Source organism: Anomalospiza imberbis, chromosome 35 (assembly GCF_031753505.1).
Source record: "Anomalospiza imberbis isolate Cuckoo-Finch-1a 21T00152 chromosome 35, ASM3175350v1, whole genome shotgun sequence".
NCBI lineage: Eukaryota > Metazoa > Chordata > Aves > Passeriformes > Viduidae > Anomalospiza > Anomalospiza imberbis.
This window is the reverse complement of record NC_089715.1, coordinates 129,158-155,698: the sequence shown is the minus strand read 5'-3', so window position 1 is coordinate 155,698 and position 26,541 is coordinate 129,158. Positions and strand designations below refer to the sequence as shown.

The following is a 26,541-nucleotide window of genomic DNA, read 5'->3' as shown; positions in this document are numbered from 1 at the left end:
TCCATGGGCAGAGTGGCTGAAAGCACATTAGGGATCTTCTGTGAACCTATTGATCACTAAAGGTAATAGTTTGGATGTCTCAGCTGCTTGTCAAAATTCATAATCAACCGTTAATATCTATTCCTCCCTCCCTGCAATTCTCCAGCAGTAGGAAACTGAATATAAACTCTTAGGAAATTTCCTCATTTTTATCAAAATCCTTGTCTTGGAAATGTTCTATGACTGATAAGAACCTCTCAGCATGTCAGAGCTTCATGAGCATTTCACCTCGCCTGCACCAGAAATACTCAGAGTTGTACTCACAGGGTCTGTGGGCATTGGGATGTTCCAGCTGTAGGAGATCACTCCAGGAGCTGCAGCTGCATTGTCCTGCAGCCAGAGGTTCCTGTGCCAAGGGCTGCCAGTGATTCTGCCCCAGGCACTTCTCAGCACCTTCCCAGCCCTGACTGATGGAAGCTCTCTGTGCCTCTGTGCTGTGCCCGGGCTGGCTGCAGGCAGTGCCCCAGCCCTGCTGGGCTGGGAGAAGAGCTGCTCATCCAGAGAAATGTGCTTTTGAAGCTCTCCTTGGTTACCAGGATCACCCTCTGTGCCAGGAGTCCGGCCCAGCTCAGCAGCACAGACACAGCACAAGGACTTTAATGACCCTCTGGGGCTTTGTGCTCAGGCCCTGAACATCAGGCCCTGAGAGGGAGCTGCAGAAACCTCTCCAGATCTCCAAGTCAGAATCCAACTCCAAAGTTTCTTTGACTTTTAATGGGTCCCACTGAGGGACACGACTGAGAAAGTGTCCCCAGGCCCCAGGCAGAGCAGAGAACTGGAGGCACTGATGACAGGTGGGGACCAAGAGAAGCCAAGTCCTGGTGCCCTGGGGCACAGCAGGGTCTGTGCCACCAAGGGCTGTCAGGAGACACCTTGTCCTGAGGCACTGGGGCCTCCTGGCACAGCCCCAGCCAGGCTGGGCACTGTCAGCCCCTTGTCCTGCCCTCAGCATCCCCCCCTAGCCCACATCCCAGTGGCCTCAAGGATCTGCTGGAAGGAGTCCCTGGGGAGCCTTGCTCAGGAATGGCCCTGGGGGCTCCTTCATGTTCCCAGGGACTGCAGGTTTTTCAAAGCACTTTGACTTTTGCTTTTGCCTTGGAGGCTCTGAGCGCTTTGTGCAGTCATGGCCTCCAATTATCTGCTGTAATTAGTCCCTGGAGAGGCTTTGTCAGGAACAACACTCAGTGGGGCTCATGAATGCTTTGAGATACTCTAGTTTTTAAAGCTACTTTAGATTTTCCTTTCCACAGTGAGAGGTTTTTGTGCAATTTGAGTCTCTGAGAGGTTTTTGTGCCATCCTGGCATCCAATTCTCTCCTCCAAGGAGTCCATGAGGAGCCTGTGTTGGGGATGGACCTCAGTGGGTCCCATTTATGCTTTGAGACACTTTGGGGTTTTCTTCTGCCTTTGACTCCTGCAAAGATTTGTGCAATCTCCTCTTGGGCCCTGAGGTTCCAGGGCTCAGCTCCAAATGCACCACGGGGCTCATGAGGAACAAACAAATCCTGAGAAACCATGGCTGTGCCTTGATTTCCTTCTTGTCTGAGGCAGTTCATCAGGAAGATTTGTATTGGCTTTGGTTCGCCAATTTGAGATTTCTCGGCCAATGCGTTAATTACTGTGGTGGGTTCAGTGTTGGCTAATTACCAGGGCACTCACTAGAATATACTTACTAATTTCTTAGATAATATTAGGAGAAAGGCAAAGTGGGCTCAAAACTTTAAAAGGGTATAAAGAAAAGTTTATTAATAGTAACTAAAATAAAGAGTAATAAGGATCAGAACAAAACTTTCAGAACACTTCCTCTCTCCATACAACCTGACAATGAAAAGAGACGAAACCTAAAATTTCAGTCAGTTTTCCACCTCTAGAATAGTCTTTCTTTGGTTGACTTAGAAAGAGAAGTTCCTCTTGTAAATGTTATGGAGACTTCTCCACAAGACAACAGTTATCTCATGGCTTTTCATTCCCATGAATAGCAGCTGCCTAGGAAAAATCTGTAATTGTGAAATCCCTCCCATTTTTTCACAGCTTTTCCCACAGCTGTGTTTATCAGCCATGCCAGCTTATGGGGTATTAGTTTAAAGATGAGCTGTATAAGAGCAAAAGTTCTCTTCTTTTATTTCTGAAATCATCTTCATCTCTGGAAACAGAGGTCTTCTTCTCTCCCTGGGGGCTCAGGGTCTCATCACTCTGCTGTCTTTCATTGTTCAAACTTCTCATGGGATCACAGGTACTTCAACATTTCCTTACATTAGCACGGAGGCCTTTGCTAAACAAATCATCTCCCCATACTTTTTAATGTGTTATTGTCTGATGTATCAATTACATCCTTCTCCATAGCTTTACCAGAGGATTTCAGCCCCAAGATCAAGGTGTCTCCTTCCATCCCTTCTATCTGGGACCCAACTTCCTCTTCACTGACCTCGGTGTCTTCATGTTGCTCCTGTGTGTGCCTGCACTTTGTCCTTTTCTCTCACGCGAGGGAGGATGGAAGCACTGGAAGAGTCAATATCTCAGCCAGGGCCTGCAGATGGTTCCGTGACTCCGGCCGGGCTCGGTACTTGCGGCCGGAGCTGTTTTACCATGGAGGTTTCTGCAGCGGCTGCGCTGGGGCTGTGTCAGGCTGGGCCGCGCTGGGGCAGGGCCAGGATCTCAGCAGCCAGGCCAGAGCACAGCAGCAGCACGGCCGGGGCCCATGGCTTCTCCTCCCCTGCCCGCTGGTTGCGGGCGAACCCCAAGGGCGGCAGAACCTTGGCCGAGCCGGCCCGGCCCGGGGCTGCTCCTGGGGCCCGGCGGATCCTGGCTGGGCCCGGGCTGGCGGCGGGGCAGGGCTCGGTAGCGGCCAGATGTCAGCAACCGCAGCCACGGCCCGGCCCGGCCTCGGCCCCGCGGCCTCCCCTGCCCTGCCCGGCAGCCGATGGGGCCTGGCGGCTCCCTGGGAAGGAGCCCGGCCCCACGGCAGGAGCCGCCCGGCCTGGCCTGGCTGAGACGGGGCTGGGCCGGCCTGGTCACCTCTTTGCTGGCCAGAAGGGAAACAGACCCAGCCAGGCTTCTCCATCTTTAACTTGTGTCTTCACAGAGGCGTGTGCAGTTTCCTTAGTGGTTTAACAGATTGTCAGCTCTCAAAGCTAATTACTGATTGGTTTTTTGTCAGACACCGAGGAAACTGCTAGCAGCTTCTCTCAGGACATCACTTCCGTGATGCGAAACCACCACAACAGCACAGAGCACAGAGCTTCTTTGTCCATATGTAGTGGTCATGTGCCCAAGGCCTCAAAATCCCAACTTGGGAGATCTCTGGGCCCTCTCCAGGTTTTTTTCAAGTGAAAACATTCAGCTCATAGTCTAAGAAAATAACCAGAGCATAGAGCTAGCCTGACCTGTCTGTCCTGGCTACTTGTGTCTGGGCGCAATTCTTGGATATATACAATTTGGGAGGCCAAAGTCTAATTTTTGCCATGGTCTTTGGCAAGAAGGCTGTTTTTTATCCATAGGAAGGAAGGAACAGAGCCCTCTGTTTCAGGGGCAGATGAGAGGTGACCACTGGAGGCCAAGGCCAGCCAGAGTTCGCAGGTTTTTTTCTGAGAGATACTTTTGCATGGAGGAAATTTTTTAGGGAGCTTACCAATTTTAGCAATGGGCAACTGAAAAGAGGGACAGTTCTTTTCCTTAGGAAGGAAAGCATGGAGCCCCAGTGCTCCAGGAGCTGATGAGAGGCAGCCCTTGGCATTCCAAGATCAGCCGGACCTGTCAGGTGGCCCCTGGGAGGTCAAGCCAGCCAGACCTGTTCCATGATCCCTCGGTTCCATGAGGCCCCACAGTGTCCCAAAGTTCCCTTGCTTCCATGAGGCCCTGAGGTGTCACAATGCCCCTTTAGTGACACGAGGCCCTGAAGGGTCAGAATGGCCTCCATGGTTCCATCAGGCCCCACAGAGTCATAATGGTCTCTGGGTCCATGAAGCCCCGCTGTGTCACCATGGCCCCTTGGTTCCATGGGCTCCAGTGGTGCCACAATGATCCCCTTGCTTCCATGAGGTCCCCACAGTGTCACAGTGCTCTCCATGGGAAGGAAAGAACCGAGCCCCAGTGTGGCAGGGGCAGCCACCAGAGGCCAAGGCCAGCCAGAATGGATGGTACTGGCAGATTTTGGCTGGGAGCAACCCTTGGATATACAGAATTTTAGAGGTGGAATCCCAGTTTCAGACATGGACATCTGGGAGAGGAGGACAGTTCTTTTCCATAGGAAGGAAAGCATGGAACACCAGTGTTTCAAGGGTAGATGGCCACCAGAGGCCTAAGGCAGCCAGACCTCCATGTCCTGGTAGCTTTTGTCTGAAAGCAACCCTTGGGTATAGGGAATTTGGGAGGTGGAACCCCAATTTTGGCCATTTCTGCATAGATAAGAAGGACAGTTCTTTTCCACGGGAAGGAAAGCACAGAGCCCAAGTGTTTCAAAGGCAGAAGAGGAGAGAGGTGGCTCCTGGGAGGCCAAGACAGCCAGACCTGTTTGTCCTGGCATCTTTTGTCATGAAGGGATCCTTGAATATATGGAATTTGGGAGGAGGAATCTCAATTTCGACCACGGACACCTTGAGAAGAAGGATGGTTCTTTTCCATAGGAAGGAAAGCATCGAGCCCCAGTGTTTTGAGGCGGGTGAGAAGCAGCTCCCAAGAGGCCAAGGGCAGCCAAACCTTTAAGTCGTGGCTGCTTTCACTGGGCAGCAATCCTTGGATGTACGGAGTTTTGGAGGTGGAATCCCAGTTTTGGCCATGGGCGCCTGGTCAGGATGGATGGTTTTTTCCCTATAGGAGAGAAAAGCACAAAATGCAAGTGTTCTGGAAGAAGATGAAAGGTGGCCACCCTTAGGCCAAGCCAGCCTGACCTGTCTCTCCTGGCACCTTTTATCTAAGGGCTATCCTTGGACACAGGGCATTTTGGAAGTGGAATCTCAATTTTGGCCGTGGGCACCCTGACTGGAAGATGAGTTCTTTTCATTAGGAAGGAAATCACAGAGCCCCAGTGTTTCAGAGGCACATGAGTGCCACCCCTCAGGAAGCCAATGCCAGCCGGACTTGTTTCCCCTGGCAGCTTTTGTCTGGGAGCTATCCTTGGATATAGGGAATTCTGGAGGCAAATCCCCAATTTTGGCCATGGGTGCCTGGTCGAGATGGATGTTTTTTTTCCCATAAGAAAGAAAAGCACATGGTCCCAGTGTTTCAAAGGCAGATGAGAGGTGGCCCCTGGGTGGCCAAGGCAGCCAGATCTGTTTCTCCTGGCAGATTTCATCTGAAAACAATCCTTGCATATAAGGAAATTTGGAAGTGGAATCCCAATTTTGGCCATGGCCCATGGAGGAGAAGGACAGTTCTCTCCCATAGGAAGGAAAGCCCAGAGCCCCAGTGCTTCAGGGCAGGTGAGAAGCAGCCATCGACATGCCAACGGACCTCTCAGGTGGTCCCCAGGAGGCCCAGCCAGCCAGACCTGTTCCGTGTTCCCTTGGTTTCGTGTGACCCCACAGTGTCACAATGGTCTGCTTGGTTCCATGAGGCCCTGGAGTGTCACAATGTTCCCCTTGCTTCTGCAGAGTCACAATGGCCCTGTGCTTCCATGGGGCCTTGCAATGTCACAATGGCTTCGTGGTTCCACAAAGCCCTGATGTGTCACAATGGCTCCTCGGCTCCATGCGCCCTCGCTGTGTCCCAACGGCTCCTCTGTGACACTGCGGGCTCCACAAGGTCATCATGGACCCTTGGTTCCTTGGGGCCCCCGTGTTCACAATGGTCTCCTTGATTCCATGGGGCAGCACAGTGTCACAACTGACCCATGGCTCCATGAGGTTCTGTAGTGTCACCCTGGTCGCTGTCAGAGGCTGGATGAGATCGATGTCCCCAGACACCTTGGGATGCTCGGAATGCCCGTGTGGGGCCAGGAGCGGGTCAGGCCTTGGTTTGTGGTGGGACAGAGCCCCGCCCCCAGCCCTGGCCTGGCACAGCTGCCAATCACATGGAAGGGGCGGTGTTAACCCATCTCTGATTGGCTGAGCTGTCAGTCAATCACACAGCAGGCAGGGCTAACCCAGCTCTGATTGGCCCAGCTGTCAATCAATCACACACCAGCAGCTGGTGCCTAACCTGACTCTGATTGGACAAGCAACTGGCAGTCCCACCCCAGGGGCGGGCCCATGAAGGCCCAGGGGTTTAAAAGCCGGAGCACGAGGCCAGCCCACGGTCTGGATCCTGCCTTCTCCTGGGGTTCCTCTGTTAATGATGCTGGAACCTGAGCAGGTGGTGCCTCTGTGTGTGTCTTTCTATAGATCTTCTGTCTTTCTGTTCTCCATTTCTTCTCCTTCTAATCCTGCTTACCTGGAACATTTTTGGGTAACTTAGCATCTTAAGGATTAAAGGTTTTTAGGTTAAATGGGCTAAGTTAATGAAGTTAATGCTATGATAAGAGTTTTACGTAGAACAGGATGTTGTATGAAACCCTTTGTCAAAGTTCCTTGATTGTCCATATTTTGTCAGTAAAATTTTGTGTCATTTTGCTCTCTCAGCTCTGTTGGTTAGAGCATGGTGCTGGTATCACTGAGGCTGTGTTCAGTCCCTGTGTGGGCCATTCACTTCAGAGCTGGACTTGAGGATCCTTGTGGGTCCCTTCCTACCAAGAATATTCTTTACATCTGGCCATGGTGAGAATATCTGGTTGGTGTTTCTCCTGTGCACCAAACTCAACGAAAGGAACCTTTGGTGACCCCCAGCATTTCAGTGTTCTGGGGTGTTACAGCCCTGCAGGCTCACAATGGCCTCTTGTTTCCATGAGGCCCCACAGTGTCACACTGGCCCCTTGGTTCCATGGGCCCCAACAGTGCCACAGTGATCCCCTTGGTTCCACAACTTCCCACAGTGTCACACTGGCCCCTTGGTTCCATGAGGATCTGGAGTGTCACACAGGTTTGTGACATTTGTCCTTGCTGCCCCTCACATCCCCCTGCCCCACAAACAGCCCCGAGCCAGCCGTGAGGGACAGGCCCTGCTGTGCCAGGCTGGGCTCAGGGCTTGGCCTTTCTGCTTCCTGCAGCCAAGCCAGGCCTTGCTCAGCATTGCAGTTCCCTGCTCAGCATCGCAGTTCCCTGCTCAGAGCCTTGGGCTCCCTGCAATCCTGGCCTCAAGGATCGGCACTCTGCACTCCCTGGGGAGCCTCTGGCACTCCCTGCCCTCGCTGGGGCCCAGGGATGCTCCCAGGGACTTGGAGTTTTGCTTCTGCCTCCTTGAGCAGCTTCTTCATCCTTCTCCCAGTGCCTGAGGGTCCTGGACCAGCCCCAAAACCACCGTGGGGCTGATGAAAATACAGAAAGCCCTCAGGAGCTCTTTGTCTTCCTTCCATGGTCTTCAAGGCTCCAGGGCTTGTGCAGTGACAGGAGTCGGTTTGGAGTTCTGTGCAGGAGTGTGAAATACAAAGTTGTGTTTTGTGTCAGGTAAATAAAGGCAGCCTGTGCAGTTGTGGTTATGAAATGTATGGAACATGGCCATGGGACAGTTTTAAAGATGAGTTCTAATACACAACCCAGGAAAGCATGGAAGAAGGCTTTTGAACCAATCTTTTATTTGCAAATAACAATTACAAGTCTTAAACTGTTTTGTAATAAGAGTATTTGAACTCTAACTTTAGAATGTTGCTTTTGAGAAGAACTTTTTACCTGTAGTTACGTCTTAAGCTGTTTTGCAATAAGAACTTTTGAATTCTAACTTTGGAATGTTGCTTAGCATTAAAGATTTTAAACTGTAGCTATAGAATATATAAAGGATTTAAACAGAAAGGGAAGTGACCCTATCCCAAGCTCCTGGAAAAGGAAGATGGACATCAAGGTTGCTGATTAATGATTTCAAAAGGGGAAGCTGGACATCACTACCATAGATTAATGATCCTAGAAAATAGAAGCTGGACCCCACCTCAGGAAGATGGACCCCACCGTGTGGGACACACTGTCGCCCTGATTTCTTAGGATTTTCTAAAGCCTTCTGAGTTTACATTCTTGTAGAGAACTTTCTCACGCAACTTTCTGTAAACAACCTATTGTTTTGCATTCTTTCATAGAGGCGGAGAAATTTGATAGACTGGTAGTTTGTCCAGTGTCGTTGGAGAGGTGGCACGTTCACCTTCCAATCCACTGGCACCTTTTGAGAACTATAAAGGATTGGAGTCAGAAAAAATAAATTCGTCTCTTCATGGTGACCAAAGCTGTGGTGCGTCGTTTTTCCTGGTGTCCTCTGGTGACATCTGGTGGCCGCCGGCGTGTACTACAGCTTAGGTCGGGTGAGAGTGAGCTCACCCCCCCCTCCTCTTTGGCGTTTTGCCTGCTGTGTTAGTTGTGAAAAATGCATATTTTATGATTGGCTTTTCGCAAATATTAAATTGAATACTATATGTATTATGTTATATTGATTAGAAGTGCTGTATTAACATTTTAATAGTATGGTATATGTAGTTTTGTAGTTAAAATAGAACCTATGTATGTGGGTTTTTTTTTTTACTAGCTCAAGCAAGAGATGAGATAATGAAGAAACTCTTCACACAGAGATGACAATGATGGGGGCCCATAAAGAATTACTGCCTCCTTATCGGAAAAGACAAACATTCTTCCACCTTCTCTCTGTCTTTATGGAACCACCAGGATTAAGGGGAAGAAGTTGACAAAAACCAGAAAAGTTCTTAATTTGCAAGGAATTTATGCATCATGTATGAGATGTATGAATATGCAACAGGCTACTGCTTTTAAAGATTATTCCTTTGTTCACAAGGCATGCTTATCGGGCTTAAGTGCCCGAGAGCATCCGGACATCCGTAATTCTTTGCTTTTTATTGTCTTGTAATTGTCCTAACTCTAAATTTTCATTACTCTAATTGTATTGCTATTTTTATAACCATTTTATTATTATTAAACTTTTAAAATTTTAAAAACCAAGTGATTGGCGTTTATAACAATCTACAATATGCTAAAAATTGTAAAACCTAAACTTCTCATCCATGTGACATACTAAACTACACTCTCCAATCCCTAAAATCCCTAAATGCCCGTTGCCCCCGGGGGATGCTATGTTGGTATTCTCCTTCCTCAGCCCCGGGGATGCTCCGCTGGTTGCCCTGGTCCTCCCAGTTCCATCGTCCTCGCTCCAGGGCGATGCCCTGCCGCTCTCGGTGCTCACTGTCCCATGGGATGCTCTGGCGGGGTCCTCCCCCCTCTCCCCCGGGGCATTCCTCACCGCCGTCCGTTGCCAGAGGTGGCTCCGGGGCGCTCCCGGGGCTCTGACGCCGCCAACGCCGCCGCTCCCATCGCCGGGCCCGCACTGAGCCCTGTGTGCCAGCACACGCCTTTTATAGTCCGGTCAAGCCCCGCCCTCCCGCCGACAGCCAATGGGAGTGCAGTGATGTCATAGTGGTGAGGGGCTGAGTGTCAAGGCCGCTTGTGATGTCACCATGAAGGGGTGGGGCCAGAATGAGAGAGCAATCTGATTGGATGATGCAGAAGGCGTTCCTGCACTGATTGTTCCAGGCGCTGATTGGTTGGATTGACGCTGGGGGAGGGGTGAGGCGGGGAGTGGGCGTGTCTCACATGGGGGGAGTCCCAGCCCCATTCTGGGGATCCCAGGCCCATAGGGAGGGGTCTCTGGGGGTCCCTGTCCCATTTCTGGGGGTTGTAGGTTCATGGAGATGGGTCTGTGGTGGTTCCAGTCCCACGGGGATGGGTCTCTGGGGGCACCAGCACCATTTTGGGGGGTTTTAGGTTAATGGGGAGGCTTCTTTGGAGGTCCTAGCCCCATTTCTGGGGTGCCCAGTCCATAGAGAGGGGTCTTCTGGGGGTCCCTAGACTATGGGGAAGGGTCTGTGTCCTCCCAGTCCCACTTTTGAGGGGGAACTTTATGATTCGTGTGGGTGGCGAGCGACTCGTGGGGACAGCAAAGATCAGCCACAGAATTTAATAAGATTTTTTGCCAATTTTGCTTAGGAAAACACCTTACCTTTGGAGGATGCTCCGGTGGGGGTCCGTGCTCCTTCCGCCTGATCCCGGCACTGTCTTCGTTGTTGCCCCGGGGGGATGCTCTGCTGGCGTCCTCCCTCCTCACCCCGGGGCATTCCCCACCGCTGGCCGCCGTCCATGGCCGAAGGTGGCTCCAGGGCGCTCCAAGGTGCTGAGGATGTCAGCAGCCCCCACTGAGGCCATCCCTGCCCAGAGACCGTGGGGGAATGGGCAGACAAGGAGAGCGTCCCTGGGGCTGGGGCAGCAGAACTCAGAGGCACCAGCGGCTCCAGCTGGGAAATGGAGTGTGGAATGTGGCTGTGAAAGCCCTGCCTGGGCTGTGCCAAGCAGCACACACAAGCCCTGACTCCCATCCCCCAAACAAATCTCTCAAGGAGACATTTAAAAGGAATTACAATTGTTTGTGTCCTCTGAGTTGGATGCACTGGAGAAATACCAATAAGAGATTCTCCGGAGCTCCAAACAACAAAACAGCCTTTACTGGGAACTTTAGAAACCCAGAGAAACTTTGGTAAAAGGTTTAGCATGACATTCAATCAACAAAAACACTTCCCAAAGCATTACCTTGGCCCATTCAACTTCACAGACTATTAGCTCATTCAATTTTAAGTTAATCAACATTTGCACGAGGACCAAAATAGAAGAAATAGACACAGAAAGAAAGAAAGACAAAAAATATACAGAGAAGCACACACAGAGCTACCAACTCCTGGATTCCAGCAGTGTTCAGATAGAAATTCCAAGAGGAGGTAGGGTCAAGATGTGTGCTTGCCTTGTGCTCAGCCTTAAACACCCCTTGGTGTTCCTGGGCCCTTGCCCCAGGTGGGACTTGGGGTCATTTGGTCACTCAGGAGCTGGGCTGGGGGCTCCAGAGGTGGCTGTGGAGCATTGCCTGTGCTGTGCCAGGGACTGGCAGACACTGCTGGGCTGGGATAGAGGCTCTGGGGGGATTGGGGTTCCAGGGCAGGGCAGGGCTGGGGTTCCAGGGCAGGGCAAGGCTGGACCTGCCCCTTTCTCCCCACACATGAAATGTTTCCAGCCAACAATCTCCTCCAGTCTGTCACAACAGGCAGTGTTGGAGGTGAAATCCCAGTTCTGGCCATGGGCACCTGGACAAGAAGGACAGTTCTTTTCCATAGGAAGGAAAGCCCCAGGTCTTGGCTCATTTCTGGTTTGATTGCCTGGATTCTGTTTGGTTTTGTTGTTGCTTTGTTTCCTTGGTGTGCCTGAAGTGTCCAGTCAGGAGCAGAGTGACTCTTGCCAAGGAACTTTGTGGTGCTGTCACTTAATATTAAATCTGGATTTTGCTGATCCCTTGCTGGGGATTTTTTCAGCGCTCTCAAGCCCTCGTTGGTAACAGGGTGAAGGAGCCCTGGCCCAGGCTCTGGCCCTGGGGGACACGGGGACGCTGCCGGTGGGTCCCTGTCCCCCTGTCCCACTCCCCCACTGCCCCAGCCCCCGTCCCCGTGTCAGGCTCTGGGGTCGATCTCGTGGAACATCCTCTGGGGGAGGCTGCGGCGCCGGGGGCGGGGGGACCCGGGGGGACAGGGGACCCCGCTGTGCACGAGCAGCGTTGGACTTCTCTTTGGGAACTGTGAGGGGGGGCTGGGGTGGAGCGACCTCCCCAGTGACCTCACACAGCCCCTGTGATGTCACACAGCCCCTGTGATGGCACACAGCTGCCCTGTAATGTCACACAGCCCCTGTGATGTCACAGAGCCAACACTGAGATGTCACCCTGTGATGTCATACACCTGCTCTGTGATGTCACAGAAGACTGTGAGATGCCACAATGTCACCCTGCAATGTCACTTTTTGTTCTTTGGTGTCACAGCCTGCTCTATGACATTACACAGCCACCCGGTGATGTCACAACCCAGTCTCTGTTGTCACAGAGCCACCCTCTATGATGGCAGGATCTGCTCTATTCCCTTATACCCTTCTCTATGATGTCACAGCCTGCCCTGTGATGTCACAACCCCCTCAGTGATGCCACAAAACCCTCCCTGTGATGTCATACTGCCACTCTGTAATGTCACAGCACACACTTTGACCTCGCTGCCTGCTCTATGATGTCATACAGCCATGCCATGATGTCACAGCCTGCTCTGTGATGTCACACTGTCCCCTCTATCATGCCATAGCTGCTTGATGACCTCACACAACAAACTCTGTGATGTCATAGCCCAGTCTGTGACTTCATACAACCCACTCTGTGCAGTCTCACAGCCCCTCTCTGACATCACAGCTGCTCTGTGCCTCCGTGACACAGCCACAGAGCTGCTGCTGTGACACAGCCCCCTCTGGGACACCCCACAGCCCCTGCCAGTGCTGAGCCCCTGTGAGCTCTGTCTGTGCCCTGCTCGTGTCCCTGGGATGCCCTGGCAGTGCCCCAGCCCTGCTGGGCTGTGCACAGGAGCTGCTCCTGGCCAGAGCTGTCTCTCTGCAGCGCTGCCCTTGCCAGGAGCTGCCTCTGGGCCAGGAGCCCAGCCCAGCTCAGCAGCACAGACACAGCACCAGGACTTTAATGACCTCTGGGGCTTTGGTGCTGTTTGCATCAGACCCAGTCCCTCAGAGTGTGCTCAAAGAGCTTCTCAAGAACTCAAAAAGTCAGATTCAAAGTCCAAACTTTCTTTAACTGTTAATGGGTTCCACTCAAGGACACAATTCATATCAAAGTGTCCCCAGGCCCCAGGCAGAGCAGAGAACTGGAGGCACTGATGACAGGTGGGGACAAACAAGGCAAAGGTGTCTCTGGTGCTGAGCAAACCTGGATGTGTCTCAGGAATGCAAAGGGCCAAGGCTGAGCCCCAGCCCCTGGCAAGGCAGATCCTGTCCCTCCCTCCTTGCTCAGGGCTCTTCCCGGGATGGGCACTGCCATGTGGGGATGTGCCATGCCAAGGGCAGGACCATGGGGCGGCCCCTGCCAGGCTGCTGAGCAGGGACAAGGAGGCCATGAGGCCCCAGGGCTGCAAGGGTCACTTGTCCCCTCGTGGCCTCAGGCCCAGGGCCAGCAGCCATGGCCAAAGGGCTGCACAGGTTGGCTCTGTCAGGGCCTTGCAGCTGCTGCACATCCCTGTGCCCTCTGCAGCCCAGGCTGTCCTGCGGTGTCCCTGCCCTGGCCTCTGTCCCTGCAGGCTGTCGTCATCCCCCGGCTGCCCCACCTCGCTGGCCCCTTCCTTTGCTGACAGCTCTGCCTCCTGCCTGGCCCTGCCTGGCCACACAAAGCCTTGGCCTTGAGACCCAAAGGGTTCATTCCATTTTTACCGTGCCTGTGAACTTCCAGCACAGGAACAAGGCATGCAGGGGCTGCTTTCCCAGCAAGGATGGCTGGAACAGAAGAAGAAGACATCTGGCTCAAGGGTGCAGTGATAGAGAAAACAAGGACTGAATCTGGGAACTTGGGGTGGGATTTATGGAAATGGGTAAATTGTAATTGGCATTTAGCGACTGTATATGAGCAACACACTGGTAGAATTACATGTCCACGTCAGGTTAGGATTTATCCCTCACTGGGCCTCAGGCCTGAATAAATGATCCCCTCTTAAATAGCAAATGAATGTTAAGGAGCCTCATTCTGACATTTCGTGTTTCAGAAACACGTGGCTTTTGCTCCTCTCTTCTACATGAGAGCTTCCTGGGCAGGGGCAATTCTTCCAATTGCATCGGCGAGGCTATGGCTGGAAAGGGCAGGGAGCAGATGGATTCAGCTTCTCCTGGCAGCCCCTGAGATGCCAGTTGTCATTTGTGTGCGCCGAGGATTCCGCTTCAGACTCAGAACTTGCGCAGCTGCTCCTCGGGCGCTGCTCGCACGCAGGCACAGCGGTGCTGCAGCAGCTGTCCCGCACACAGGGAGGGCTCTGCAGCCTCCCAAGGGCCACCAAGGAGCGGAGGAGGGAACGTGCCCGGCATCTGCTGCAGGACCGTGGGGCTGCGGGGCATCCTTGGGTCTCTTGGATAGGGGAGGGAGCGGGGCAAACGGAATCCAGAAGAGACAGGGATCAGACAGCCCCACGCCAGGCAGTGTTTTCTCCTCTGAGAGCTCCTCCGAGCTGAGCGAGCTGGTGAAGCCTGCGGAGCAAATGAGACCCAGGAGTGAGGGAAAGGCTGGCTGGGAAGGAGTCAGATAAACCCGTGTGGGCACTTCCCTTTCCAAGGGGCTCCTGGGCAGACGAAGGAGACAAGAAGGAGGCCCCACCTCATGACTTTCCTTTTTTTCCTTCAGGAGCTCTATTGCAGTCACTGCATACAAGAGTTGACTTGATCCCCTTGATGCCAGGGAGCACCAAGAGCTTGAACCTCGCTGGAGTCCAGCCCTGCCTGCCTATCACTGAGCAGAGGGAAAAGATGAAGAAACTGGGCAGGGCTTGAGCCAAATTGGCATTTTGCCACTTCTGATTTCCTCCCAGCTTTTGCAGCAGGGCGACAACCCCATGGCTGCAAACCACTCCCTTTTGCAAGGCAGACGTGGACCTCGCTGGTAGCTCAGGGCTCTTGAAGGGGCTGCTGCAGTTGGCAACAGGAGCTGTTGTTGAACTTTTCACATTGCTTAACCCCCCCTGCCAAATGCCATCAAGTGGCTGAGGAAGAACACAAAAAGATTAGCCTGGAGGAAGGGAGGCCAAAACCTTGGAAAAGGATGAAAGAAATGCTGTGATCGTGACATGACAAAAAAAAAAACCAATTTATTTTTGACAGCAAATGAGCACCCGCCACCCTCCAGCCCTCCCAGACTGGCAGGCCGAGCGCAGCCGTTTCCATGGCATGAGGTGCTGGCAGCCTGCGGAGAGAAACCAGAGAGCCATGGTCAGTCACAGAAGGCTCCTGTCCCCCTGTCCCACCATGGCCTGGGCCTGGGCCAGGCTGCTGGCTGTGCTCAGAGCCCAAAGCTCCCGAGCCATTCTCTGTTTCGAGAGAAGGGCAGCGTGGCAGGCCATGTTCCACCTCCTCTGCTTAAGCACAGCACAGTAGCCTCCTCAGCAGCTGTAAGGGCAGGATGCCCGTGTGCCCGCTGCCCTCTGCCCAAAGCCCTTCTGCCAGCCCAGCTGTGGAGCCGGGTGCCCACCTCTGGAGACCTGCTGCCAGGAGAGGAGCCGATTCCGCACGAGGTCCTCATCCTTCTTGAAGGGGATGTCCCCGCAGACCGTGGCCCCTGGGGTAGCGCTGGCACTGGAGGTGCTCCATGGACGGTGCAGGCGCTTCCCCGTCCGGTCTGGGCACCAGGTGTAATCTTCCTGGGAAAACAAAGAACAATTTCATGAAATCAATTCTAAACAAGACCTGGAAACAAGAAGAAGCTACAAAGCCTGTCACCGTTTCACGGGCCTGAGGAGGGTCTGAGCACTCCATGCGAGAATTAAACCTGTCCATGGGTGGGGAAAAACCCCACCTTTCCCGCCCTTAAAGGCACCCCTTCCTCAAGGGCCTACAAAGCAGATCAGCTGGGGCATGGCTTCAGAACCCGTCCCCCTCTGCTGCCCCCATCCACATGGATGGATGCTTTGTCAGGCTGGCTGCCCCCACCCCAGCCCATGCCAGGCTGGCTGGCAGAAGCTGTCAGCAAGGCCAGGAGCCGGCTCCCCTTCCACAACACCCATCCCCTCTCCCACCAAAAAGCAGCTTGGCGGCCGGGGGAAAAATTAATATTCCCCAGGGCCGCCAAGCGGGGAACCTACGGCGCGTGGCCAGCCCGAGCCCTGCCATGCCTGGAAGCTCGAGCATCCCCCCGCCCCTGCGCCGGCTGGGGACTCATCTTGATTTCATCGGGGCGCAGAGCGTGTCCTCCAGGAAGGGGCCACAGCCAAAGCCACTCTGCTTTGCCCCGCCAGCGGCCAGCTCGAGGATGGTGTTCCCAGCTCCACGTGGTGCTCCAGAAGAACATGCCAGCTGTGCCTCGGCTTGCAGGCTCATCTCGATGCCATTGAGCTGCAGGGGGATGTTTCCCCTGTTCCAGTCCGTGGCACCTTCACTGCACTGCCACCACTTCTCCAATGGGACGGGGAGCACTGAGACGCTCCCTCCACAACTCGCTGGGGACCAGCGGAAGCATCTCCTCGGCTGTGCTCTCTCCTCCGGGCCGCGGCCGCAGGGAAACGCTCCAGGGTTTTCTTGGAGTGCCACGAGACGTGTGCAGCGGGTACTTGCTGGGCTCCTGGATCCTACTGAGCAGAGGGATGGATCTCTGCTGTCTCCTGGGCCAGGCAGGGCTCCTGCAGCCAAGAATGCTCAAAAAGGTCTTCCAGTGATGGCCTGTCTGCGGGTTCCATGGATAAACACCACCTGATGAGGTGCTGGCACTCTGCAGAGAAACCAGAAACCGCCACTCAGCGGGACAAGGCTCCTGTCCGTGCTCTCCCACATTCCACGGTGCCCAGGCCACACTAGGAGTGCTCGGAGCTGCAGCCAAAAGCTTCCCATTGATCCTCCCTTCCGGAGGAGAGCAGCACAGAGGCACACGTGCCACCTCCTCCAGCTAACCCAGGAGATCAACCTCCTCACTAGCTGCTGGAGCGGGACGCTTCTGTGCCAGCTGCCCCCTCCCAACCCCGCTCTTCCTCCTGAGCCTTGAAGGCGCATCCCCACCTTGAGACACCCGGGGCGGGAAGAAGAGCTGGCCCTGGACGATGTCCCTGTTTGTATGGAAAGGAAGGTCCCCGCAGACCAGGTCATAAAGCAGGATGCCCAGGGACCAGATGGTGGCTGGCTGGCCATGGTAGCAGCCAAAGAGGATCCACTCCGGTGGGCAGTACTCCGGCGTTCCTATGGGACACGGGCACAGCTCATCAGGCCCATGCTGCTCCCTCCCTCCCTCCCAGCCAGCTCCCGTCCCACAACAGCCAGCCCCTGCCCCGCCGAAAAGCAACTTGGCTGCAGCCGGCTGAAGAAGGATTCCCCCTCCCTCCCTGCCTCCCTCTTCCCCCTCTGCCAGCAAAGGGGGGAACCTCCACTGCCCGGCTGGGCCCCGGCTTTGGGCTCACCTGACATCCGGGTGTAGAACGTGTCCTGGAGGATCGTGCCGCAGCCGAAGTCGATGAGCTTGGCCTCGCCCGTGGCAAGGTCGACGAGGACGTTCTCGGCCTTGATGTCGCGGTGCAGGACGCCGCGGCTGGTGCAGTGCCGCACGGCCTCCAGCACCTGGCGGAACAGCCCCTGCGCCACGGGCTCCGTCAGGAACCCCTGCTCGGCCAGGAAGTCCCAGAGGTCCTGACAGCGCTGCGGACGCTCCATGACCAGCGCGAAGCCGTCGGGCAGCTCGAACCAGTCCAGGAGCCGCACGATGCCGCGGAAGCCAGGGCACGACACCATCCACAGCAGTGCCAGCTCCATGGGCACAAGGGCGCCGTTGTGCTGCGGGGGGACCACGATGCCCTCAGCAGGGCCGATGCTGCGCCGCGCCTTGGGCATCCCCTGCCCGGCCCCAGCGCCGCTGGCCATTGCCCGGCCCGGGACGCTGCGCGGCCCCCGCTCACTCCCCGCTCGCTCCCCTCGCAGCGTTCCGGCTGCCACCCTGCCGGGCCTCGCCCTAGCCCCGCCCGGCACGCCCCGCCGGCTTCTCCCGCTGGCCCCGCTCACTCACCAGCCGCGCCCACTCCGAGATGTGATCCCGGCGCACTCGCTTGATGGCCACCTGCAAGCCAAGGCGAGCGCCGGGCTGAGCTCGCCGCCCGCCGCCCGCCGCCCGCCGCCCCCTCCGCTCCGGCCCCGTCTCTTACCGGGGCGCCGTCGGCGAGCCGGGTCCCGGAGTAAACGCTGCCGCAGCCGCCGCTCCCCAGCAGCGGGCCCTCCCGGTAGAGCTGCTCCAGGGGAGGCTTCTCCGCCCGTGCGGGCGGCACCGCGCTCCCGCTCTTCTGCCCCGGGAACCCGACCGCCCGGCGCGCTGCTGCTTGCCGAGCCGCCCCGGGCTGCGGCGGCTCGGGGCCGGCGGCCGAGCCGAGCAGCGGCGGAGCTCGGAGCGGGGAAGCTGCCTGCGATGCTGTCGGGGCCGGGGCGGGCGCGGGGCGGCAGCGGGGCGGCTGCGGGCGGAACCGCGGGAGGGGCTTGGTTCGGGGCCGGGGCCCCAGCCGGGGCCAGCCCAGAGCCCGCGCCAGGCGGAGCCAAAAGACCGCGCTGCTCCGCCAGCACCAGAGCAAGAGGCACTTCCAGCAGCGCCACAGCCAGTTCGGAGAGAGCCCGGCCGAGGCGGCTCCGCGGCGGGACGGGCAGGGGCGGGCACGGGGCGGCCCCGCCGAGCGGCGCCTTGCGGGACGCGGCATGAGCCGGGCTGGGAGAGGCAGAACACGGACGGGACGGGACGGGAATAGAGTGAGTGTGAGAGGGAGAAGGGGATGGGGAGCGAGTGGAAAGTCGAGCGGAAAACCGATCAAGAGAAGCGCTGCTGCTGCTGCTGCTGCTGCTGCGGAACCGCCGGAGCTCGCGAACGTTCTTCCGTTGCCTCCGTGAACCCAAAGGAGGAGCTGCCGCGCGCCCCGCAGAACGAAAGAGAGAAACTAACAAATAAAACCCCAAAGTAATTCCTATTCGAGAAGTAACCAAATCAAACAATGTAGCAATAAAGAAGCGTGTTGGCTTGTGGCTTCTTTCTTCTTTGGCTGAGACGAAGCATTTCATGGGGAAGAATTGCTTCTTCAGACCCTTTTGCAAGAGTGGACAGGAGTGGAGCATTTAATTTTCGAGTAGAAAAGGGAAATCGTATCAGTAATGTCATCTCTTTTCATCCTCTGTTGAGACAGTTGCAGGCTGCCAAAAGACATGGTCTGCAATGTGGAACTTGGGGCCAAGATCCTTTTTCTGCCAGAGGATGAGGAGGGGAAGTATCCCAGAATCGTGGAGTCGTGGCATGGTTTGGTTTGGAAAGGATCTGAAAAATCACACGGCTGCAACCCCCCTGCTGTGGCTGGGGACCCCTTGCACTAGCCTGGCTTGTCTAGAGCTCCATGCAGCCTGGCCTTGAACACTGTCAGGGACGGGACAGCCACACCTTCACTGGGCAACCTGTTCCAGGAGAGACTTTTTTCTGAATTCCTTACCTAAACCGACTCTCTTTCCACCTGGATCCATTCTCTCTTGTCCTGTCCTTGCCTGCCCTCGTACAAAGTCCCTGTCCATCTTTCTTGTAGCTTGCCCTCAGGTACTGGAAGGCCACAGTTGGGTCAAGTCTAAGTCTCTTGCCCAGGTTGAAGAAGCCGAGCTGTGTCAGCCCTTACTTGCAGGAGAGCAGTGTTCTAGATATATATTATAATATTGGCTTTTCGCAAATATTAAAATGGATTTTATATATGTGATGTTAAAGTAACTTTGTTCCAAATATATAGTTTTAAATTTTGTTGTTAATTAGGCTTAGACACAGTAGTGCAATAGCTGATGGAAGTATGCTTGTGTTAAAATGCCTGCTTGGATGGGATAACATCCAATGAACACAGGATGAGGACACCTGTACAGATCTGCCAACCATCAGCACTCACCGTCTGAAGGCAGTGCGGACCAAGGCCCGAACTGGAAGGGATAAAGAGAAGGAGCCAAACCCCAGCCAAGGAACACACATGCTCTGAAAAGGCAGACCCAAAGAGGGGCCATGTAAAATAGCTCCTGGAAAATGTAAACTCGTTTATGGATATGCATAAGCGGCTATGAATATGCAACAGGCTGGTGTAAGGGAAAAGGTATTTAAGGGGGATCCCTGAAGGTAACAGGGTGGTCTTGGCTGAGTGCCAAGATGCACCCGGCCATAAATAACCTTTGCTCCATGGTCCTTGTCTCCTATTGTCCTTTATTAAACTTTTTACATTTTCACAGGAGAGTGAACGTGTTTTTTACATGGACTACATATGCTTATACAAATTCTAGGAAGACTAGTAATTTTTTCTACAATAATTGGGTTAATCATCACAAACGAACATCCATTTTGCAGCATCTCTAGCTAATAGAAGTTGATTCAATCTTCTTTCTTGATTCAGTCTTCTTGCAGTCTTCAAAGCTCTGTTTGTTATTGCCAAGGCATTCTGATTATCAAATTTTTTATGCTAATCAGGTCTGAAGTACATCAACTCACTTCTGTCCTGGCAGCATGGGCGTGTCAACTCAAGGAGGGAAACACTAACTGAGAGGATTACAGTAAGGTGAAGGTAGACTCAGCCTCCGGTGACCGAGCTACCGGGTATGATCTGTCAGATCCCCTTGAAGGTACCTCTAGTATGAATGCTCAGGGAAGAAAGGATAACCAGAGCTTGAGGGGCCCTGCCTCGAGCCAAGGAGAGGCACGGGAAAACCGGATCTTTGGTCAGTGTAGATCCGATGGCCTGGCACATCAGAGCCACAAAAATGCAACACCTTAGTTGATACTGGAGCGCAGTGTCCCCTGATACCATCGGGACATGTGGGGGCAGAACCTGTTTCCATTGCTGGGGTGACGGGGGGATCACAGCAATTGGCCCTGTTGGGAGCTGAGGTGAGCCTGACTGGGAAGGAGTGGCAGAAACATCCTATTGTGAGCGGCCCAGAGGCCCTGGGTATTCTGGGAATAGACTTCCTCCAGAACGGCTATTACAAAGAACCAAAGGGACTCAGGTGGGCTTTTGGCACAGCTGCTGTAGAGGCAGAGGACATTAGGCAATTGAACACCTTGCCTGGACTATCAGAGCACCCATCTGCAGGAGGATTCCTGAGGGTGGAAGAGCAGCGAGTGCCAATTGCCACCTTGACCGTGCATCGCCGGCAGTATCGGACGAATCGAGGTGCCATGATCCCCATCCACAGAATGATCCGTTAGGTGGAGAGCCAAGGGATGGTCAGCAAAACCCACTCACCCTTCAACAGTCCCATCTGGCCTGTGCACAAGTCTCAATGGAGATTGACTGTGGACTATCGTGCCTTGAATGAAGTGACTCCACCGCTGAACGCTGCTGTACCGGACATGCTGGAACTCCAGTACGAGCTGGAGTCCAAGGCAGCAAAGTGGTTCGCCACTGTTGACATTGCTAACACGTTTTTCTCCACTTCTCTGGCAGCAGAATGCAGGCCTCAGTTTGCTTTCACCTGGAGGGGCGTGCAGTACACCTGGAACCGACTGCCCCAGGGGTGGAAGCACAGCCCCACCATCTGCCCTGGACTGATCCAGGCTGCACTGGAAAAGGGTGAAGCTCCAGAACACCTGCAGTACATCGATGGCATCATTGTGTGGGGGAACACAGCAATGGAAGTATTTGAGAAAAGAGAGAGGATCATCCAGTTACTGCTGGAAGCCGGCTTCACCATCAAGAAGACCAAAGTCAAGGGACTTGCCCGAGAGATCCAGTTCCTGGGGGTAAAGTTGCAAGACGGATTGTGTCAGATTCCCACTGAGGTCACCAAAAGGATCACTGCGGTGTCTCCACCCACCAGCAAGAAGGAAACACAAGCTTTCCTAGGCACCATAGGTTTTTGGAGAATGCACATTCTCGAGTACAACCAGATTGTGAGCCCTCTCTACCTGGTCACCTGCAAGAAGAACGATTTCCTCTGGGGCCCTGAACACCAACAAGCTTTCGCCCCGATCAAGCAGGAGATTGCTCAGGCAGTAGCCCTTGGCCCACTCAGGACGGGACCAGAGGTGAAGAACATGCTCTACTCTGCAGCTGGGAACAATGGCTTGTCCTGGAGCCTTTGGCAGAAGGTGCCTGGGGAGACTCGAGGCCTACCACTGGGATTCTGCAGCTGAAATTACAGAGGGTCTGAAGCCAAATGCACTCCCACAGAGAAGGAAATCTTGGCTGCCTATGAAGGAGTTCAAGCTGCCTCCGAGGTGATTGCCACAGAAGTACCACTCCTCCTGGCACCCTGACTGACGGCACTGGGGTGGGTGTTTAAAGGAAAGGTTCCCACTACCCTCCATGACACTGCTGCCACATGGAGCAGATGGATTACTCTCATCATGCAGCACACCCGGATTGGAAACCTGAATCGCCCTGGGATTTTGGAGATAATTACAAACTGGCTGCTGGTGAGAACTTTGGTCTCACTGACGGAGAGCAGCAGGAACAAGTGACAAGGGCTAAAGAAGGTGCACCATGCAACCAACTACCAGCAGAGGAAACTCGATACGATGTTTTCACTGACGGTTCCTGTGGAATCGTAGGGATGAACTGGAAGTGGAAAGCAGCCGTATGGAGCCCCACACAACACGTAGCACAAGCTACTGAAGGAGAAGGTGGATCAAGTACACTTGCTGAAGTCAAGGCTTTTCAGCTGACCCTGGACATTGCTGAGAGAGAGAAGTGACCAAAGCTCGACCTTTATATGGATTCTTGGATGGTAGCCAATGCTCTGTGGGGCTGGCTGGAAAGGTGGAAAAAGGCCAACTGGCAGCGTAGAGGAAAACGAGTCTGGGCTACTGATGAGTGGAAAGACATTGCCTCTTGGGTAGAAAATGTGTGTGTGAAAATCTGTCATGTAGATGCCCATGTCCCCAAGAGTCAGGCTAATGAGGAACACTGAAACAAGGAGCAGGTAGATCAGGCTGCAAAGATAGAGGTGTCAAAGATAGACTTGGATTGGCAACATAAGGGGGAGTTGTTCCTAGCTCGATGGGCCCATGATGCCTCAGGCCATCAGGGCAGAGATGCCACCCACAAGTGGGCACGAGACTGAGGGGTGGATTTAACCATGGACAATATTTCTCAGGTTATCAATGACTGTGAGACGTGTGCTGCCATCAAGCAGGCCAAGTGGGTGAAGCCCCTGTGGTATGGTGGGCAGTGGTCCAAGTACAGGTATGGGGGGGCCTGGCAGATTGACTACATCACACTGCCCCAGACACGCCAAGGCAAGTGCTATGTGCTCACAATGGTAGAAGCCACCACGGGATGGTTGGAGACCTCCCCTGTGCCTCACACCACTGCCCGGAGCACCATCCTGGGCCTTGAAAAGTAAATCCTGTGCAGGCATGGTACCCCTGAGAGGATTGAGTCAGACAATGGGACTCATTTCAAGAACAGCCTTATCAACACCTGGGCTAGGGAACATGGCATTGAGTGGGTGTACCATATCCCCTACCATGCACCAGCTGCAGGCAAAGTGGAGAGGTACGATGGACTGTTAAAAACCACCTTGAAAGCATTGGGTGGGGGATCTTTCAAGAACTGGGAGCAGCATTTAGCAAAGGCCACCTGGTTAGTTAACACCCGAGGTTCCACCAATGGAGAGGTCCTGCCCAGTCTGAGTCCCTGAATATAGCAGACGGAGATAAAGTCCCAGTGGCACATATCAGAGGTTTGTTAGGGAAGACAGTGTAGATCAATTCTGCCGCGAGTACAGACAAACCCATTGGTGGCACTGTCTTTGCTCAGGGACCAGGTTGTACATGGTGAATAATGCAGAAATATGGAACAACACGATGTGTACCTCAGGGAGATCTGATTGTGGGGCGAGCCTCATATGCAAATATCACTGTTTGCTGGATGTTACTGCCACTGTCTTTACATTAAACCAGACAGACCTGAGACAGATGGAAATGTGTGAATGCTGAAGGTTTGAGCAAGAGATATAAGAAGGAAATGTGTGTCAAAGGTTTGAGCAAGTGAGATGGAAGGAAATGTGTCTGAGTAAGTGGAAGATGGAAGTTTTTACTTGATGAAGTTTTTACATGTTGTTTGGTAGTTATGTTGACGATTCGGAGATAAGGGGTGGAATGTCCTAGGGTGACATTATGGTGCTTGCATCCCCAATTGTGTGTTCTGTTTATGCTTGATGTTATGTTCTGTGCCTTCGGGACTGGCTCCAAAAAGTGAAGGTTTGTTTTGTCTTGTTATCAGCCAGCTCACCTCCCCTCACAGTTTGTGTCTAGGAGAGAGGCTAGGGCTTGCTGGCTCTCTTGCTTGCTTGCTGGCTTGCTTGCTTTCGCTTTGCTCTTGCTCCTGCTTTTTGCTTTTGCCCTTGCTTTTGCTTATTAGTTAGTTTAGCTAGGCAATCCAATTTTTTCCCTGGACTGTTTTTTTTCCTTTACCTTTCCTGAATACCATCCCAACCTGCTCAGGACTGGGACCTGGGAAACACCAAGAAACACCAAGAGCCAGCATTTTGTGACCTGCAGCAGTCATCCCCAGTGCCGGAGACCGAGAACTGGGCAACCACTCCCAGCAGAGACTTTCTGAATTTGTCACCTCTTCAGTGTGGTGAAAGAGTTTTTGTCATCTGGTGTTGTTCATTTTTTTGTGCTGGGGAGTGCTTTGCCTGCTCAATAAAAAGGTTGTTTCCACTACTCTCTGAGGAAATTCTTCCCGAGCCAGGTGAGCAAGGGGCTGTGGGGGTTTGCTTTCTGGGGGCTCCTTCTGGAGGTTTTCTCCCAAATTTGCCCAAAACCAGGACACATTACTACATCAGCACGCTGTTCTTCGGTGAGATCCAGCAGGGCCCTGTCCAGCCTGTGCTCAGCAAACTGACTGGCCATGAGCCACTGGTGGATGTACCTCACCATGGCAGGCACCTGGAGAAGGCAGGGGGAGACTTGGAAAGCTGCCAGAGGGAGGAATGTCCCCAGCTTCCCCAGAGAAGTGCTTTCCTTGCCACCACACTGCCATGGCCTCAAAGGCTTCCAGTGACCAGTAGGCATGGCTTAGGAGGCCAAGCAATTCCTGGGAGGATCAAACCATGGCCACAGGCTGCTTACTTGCTTTGGATTGCAAAACCCCTCCTCTATGAGCATATCCAGCAGGGCAGCACAGGTCTTGGTTTTGAAGATGTGCGAATATGCTCTGAGCCCTGTGCCCATGGTGCTGGTCTCTTCCTCCCGAATCCTTTTGATGAATTTGAAAACCAGCTGTAGGAGAAAGGCAGGAAGCCAGGGATGCTCCAAGCACGGTGCTCGGCTGAGCGGTGACAGCAGGCCCAGCCCAGCTGGGGATGGCTGCAGGTACCTGCGCTGTTCTGTGGAAGAGGCCACGGGTGTGTTCCTGCTCTTGTGTGCGCTGCACGGCTGCACCTGGCAAAGAGCGAGCGCAGCCTGAGCTGAGGGGCTGTGGGAGAGGCCGGAGAACACAGCCCAGCCCTGCGCTCCCCAGGCAGGGACAGCCCTGGGATGCCCCAGGGGATGGAGCATGGGCACTGTGGGGTGTCTGCCCAGCCCCTCTTTAGTCCTGTCCATGGGCAAGTGCCCAGGGGATGGGCTGGGATGGGCTGGGATTGGATGGGATGCCATGGGATGCCATGGGATGCCATGGGATGGGATGTGGCCAAGCTGGCTGCAGCCACCAGCCCAGCAGCCCAGCTCTACCACTCACTCTCCTGCTGAGGCTTGAACTGCACCACCTCTTCAGTCTCCTGTGCTGGGCCAGCTCCAGGGCCTTCTTCCTCTCCTCCACCCAGGCCAGCTGGGGCACTCTCGGGGGTCTCTGCTCCATTTCAGTGATCGGATTTGTGACAACTTGCAGGAGAGATGCCTCGGAAAAGCTCCGAGTCAGCAAGGCCTGCAGTCATGCCTGGAAGGCACCTTCAAGAGAGAAGCCTCAGGAAGGCGACAGGACAGCAAGTCCTGCACTCTGGTCTTGAGGGCTCCTGCCACAAGGACAGGAGACTCCTGTCGAGGATTGTGGTCTGGCCTCGGGGGCACCGGTGGCAGGGATGGGAGATGCCTCCAGGGCACCAAGTCCCAAGGTCTGCCCTCGAGGACACCTGCAGGAGAGCAGCCTCGGGAAGGCCACGGGTCACCAAGTCCTGTGGTCAGGCCTCGAGGTCAGCTGCAGGAATAATGCCTCGGAAAAGCTCTGGGTCAGACATGAACGAGTGCGCTGTGCAGGGGCTCCTCACGGCACCACTCTGTCCCGTCCTGTCCCATCCTTTGCTCCAAGCACTGTGGCGTGGTCTTGTCACCGCCAGCTCCTATGTCAGCCCGTGTCACAAAGGGCCCTTGGACACGCTGTCCCGTTCCATGCCACGGTGACCGTGCTGCACCGTGTCACAAAGGAACCCTGCACACACTGCCCCCTGCCTTGGGGCCGCCCCCAGCCCACCCAAAGTGGCTCAGGTTGGAAGGAATCCCTCACCCCAAGTGTCTAAGACAGCCCAACAGGATCTTTAGGAATGGCTCAAACCATCAGCAAATGCTGCCCTGCTCTGCGGGCTCAGGGCAGCAGAAGGAGCCCCCAGGGCTGCCGACGCAGCTGCGCTGGGAAGGGCACGGGGCCTTCCACAGAAGCTGGCACGGCCTCCTTGGGACACGTCCCGTCTGGTGGCCATCCTAAACCCGCGGGTGTGACACAGACAAGGAACGTGTGGGCCATGGCAGGAATGCTGCTCTGACCCCTGGGGCCCAGGGAGCGCTGACATCAGCAGGTGTGGCAGGGTCCCTGCCCAAGCAGACCTGCCACCCCCCGAGCCCTGGCAGCGCCGGTGCCCGTCTCCTGCCCCAGAGACCTGTGCCCGTGGGGGGCTCCTGTGCCAGAGGAAGCCAAAGCCCACGTGCACTGGGGGCTGTGCTCTGTCCTACAGGGGCTGTTGGC

General features: G+C 54.6%; 1 protein-coding gene and 1 long non-coding RNA gene across 2 annotated transcripts in view; both read right to left on the bottom strand.

The window, feature by feature from the left end:
* LOC137464048 (uncharacterized) overlaps window positions 1-25,396 on the bottom strand; it is a 61,808-nt gene extending 36,412 nt beyond the window's left edge. The window contains exons 1-2 of the long non-coding RNA XR_010994055.1: window positions 25,324-25,396; window positions 24,961-25,025 (exon numbers count right to left, since the gene is read on the bottom strand). This is a non-coding gene — a long non-coding RNA (uncharacterized lncRNA). The remainder of the gene's footprint in view (window positions 1-24,960; window positions 25,026-25,323) is intronic.
* On the bottom strand, window positions 15,810-18,327 carry LOC137464033 (serine/threonine-protein kinase pim-1-like). Its single transcript, XM_068175364.1, is given in 6 exon segments — window positions 15,810-16,247; window positions 16,249-16,373; window positions 16,658-16,834; window positions 17,053-17,422; window positions 17,652-17,702; window positions 17,788-18,327. Coding segments are annotated over 6 exon segments (1,470 nt in total). The 3' UTR covers window positions 15,810-16,040.
* Window positions 25,397-26,541: the final 1,145 nt, after the last annotated feature.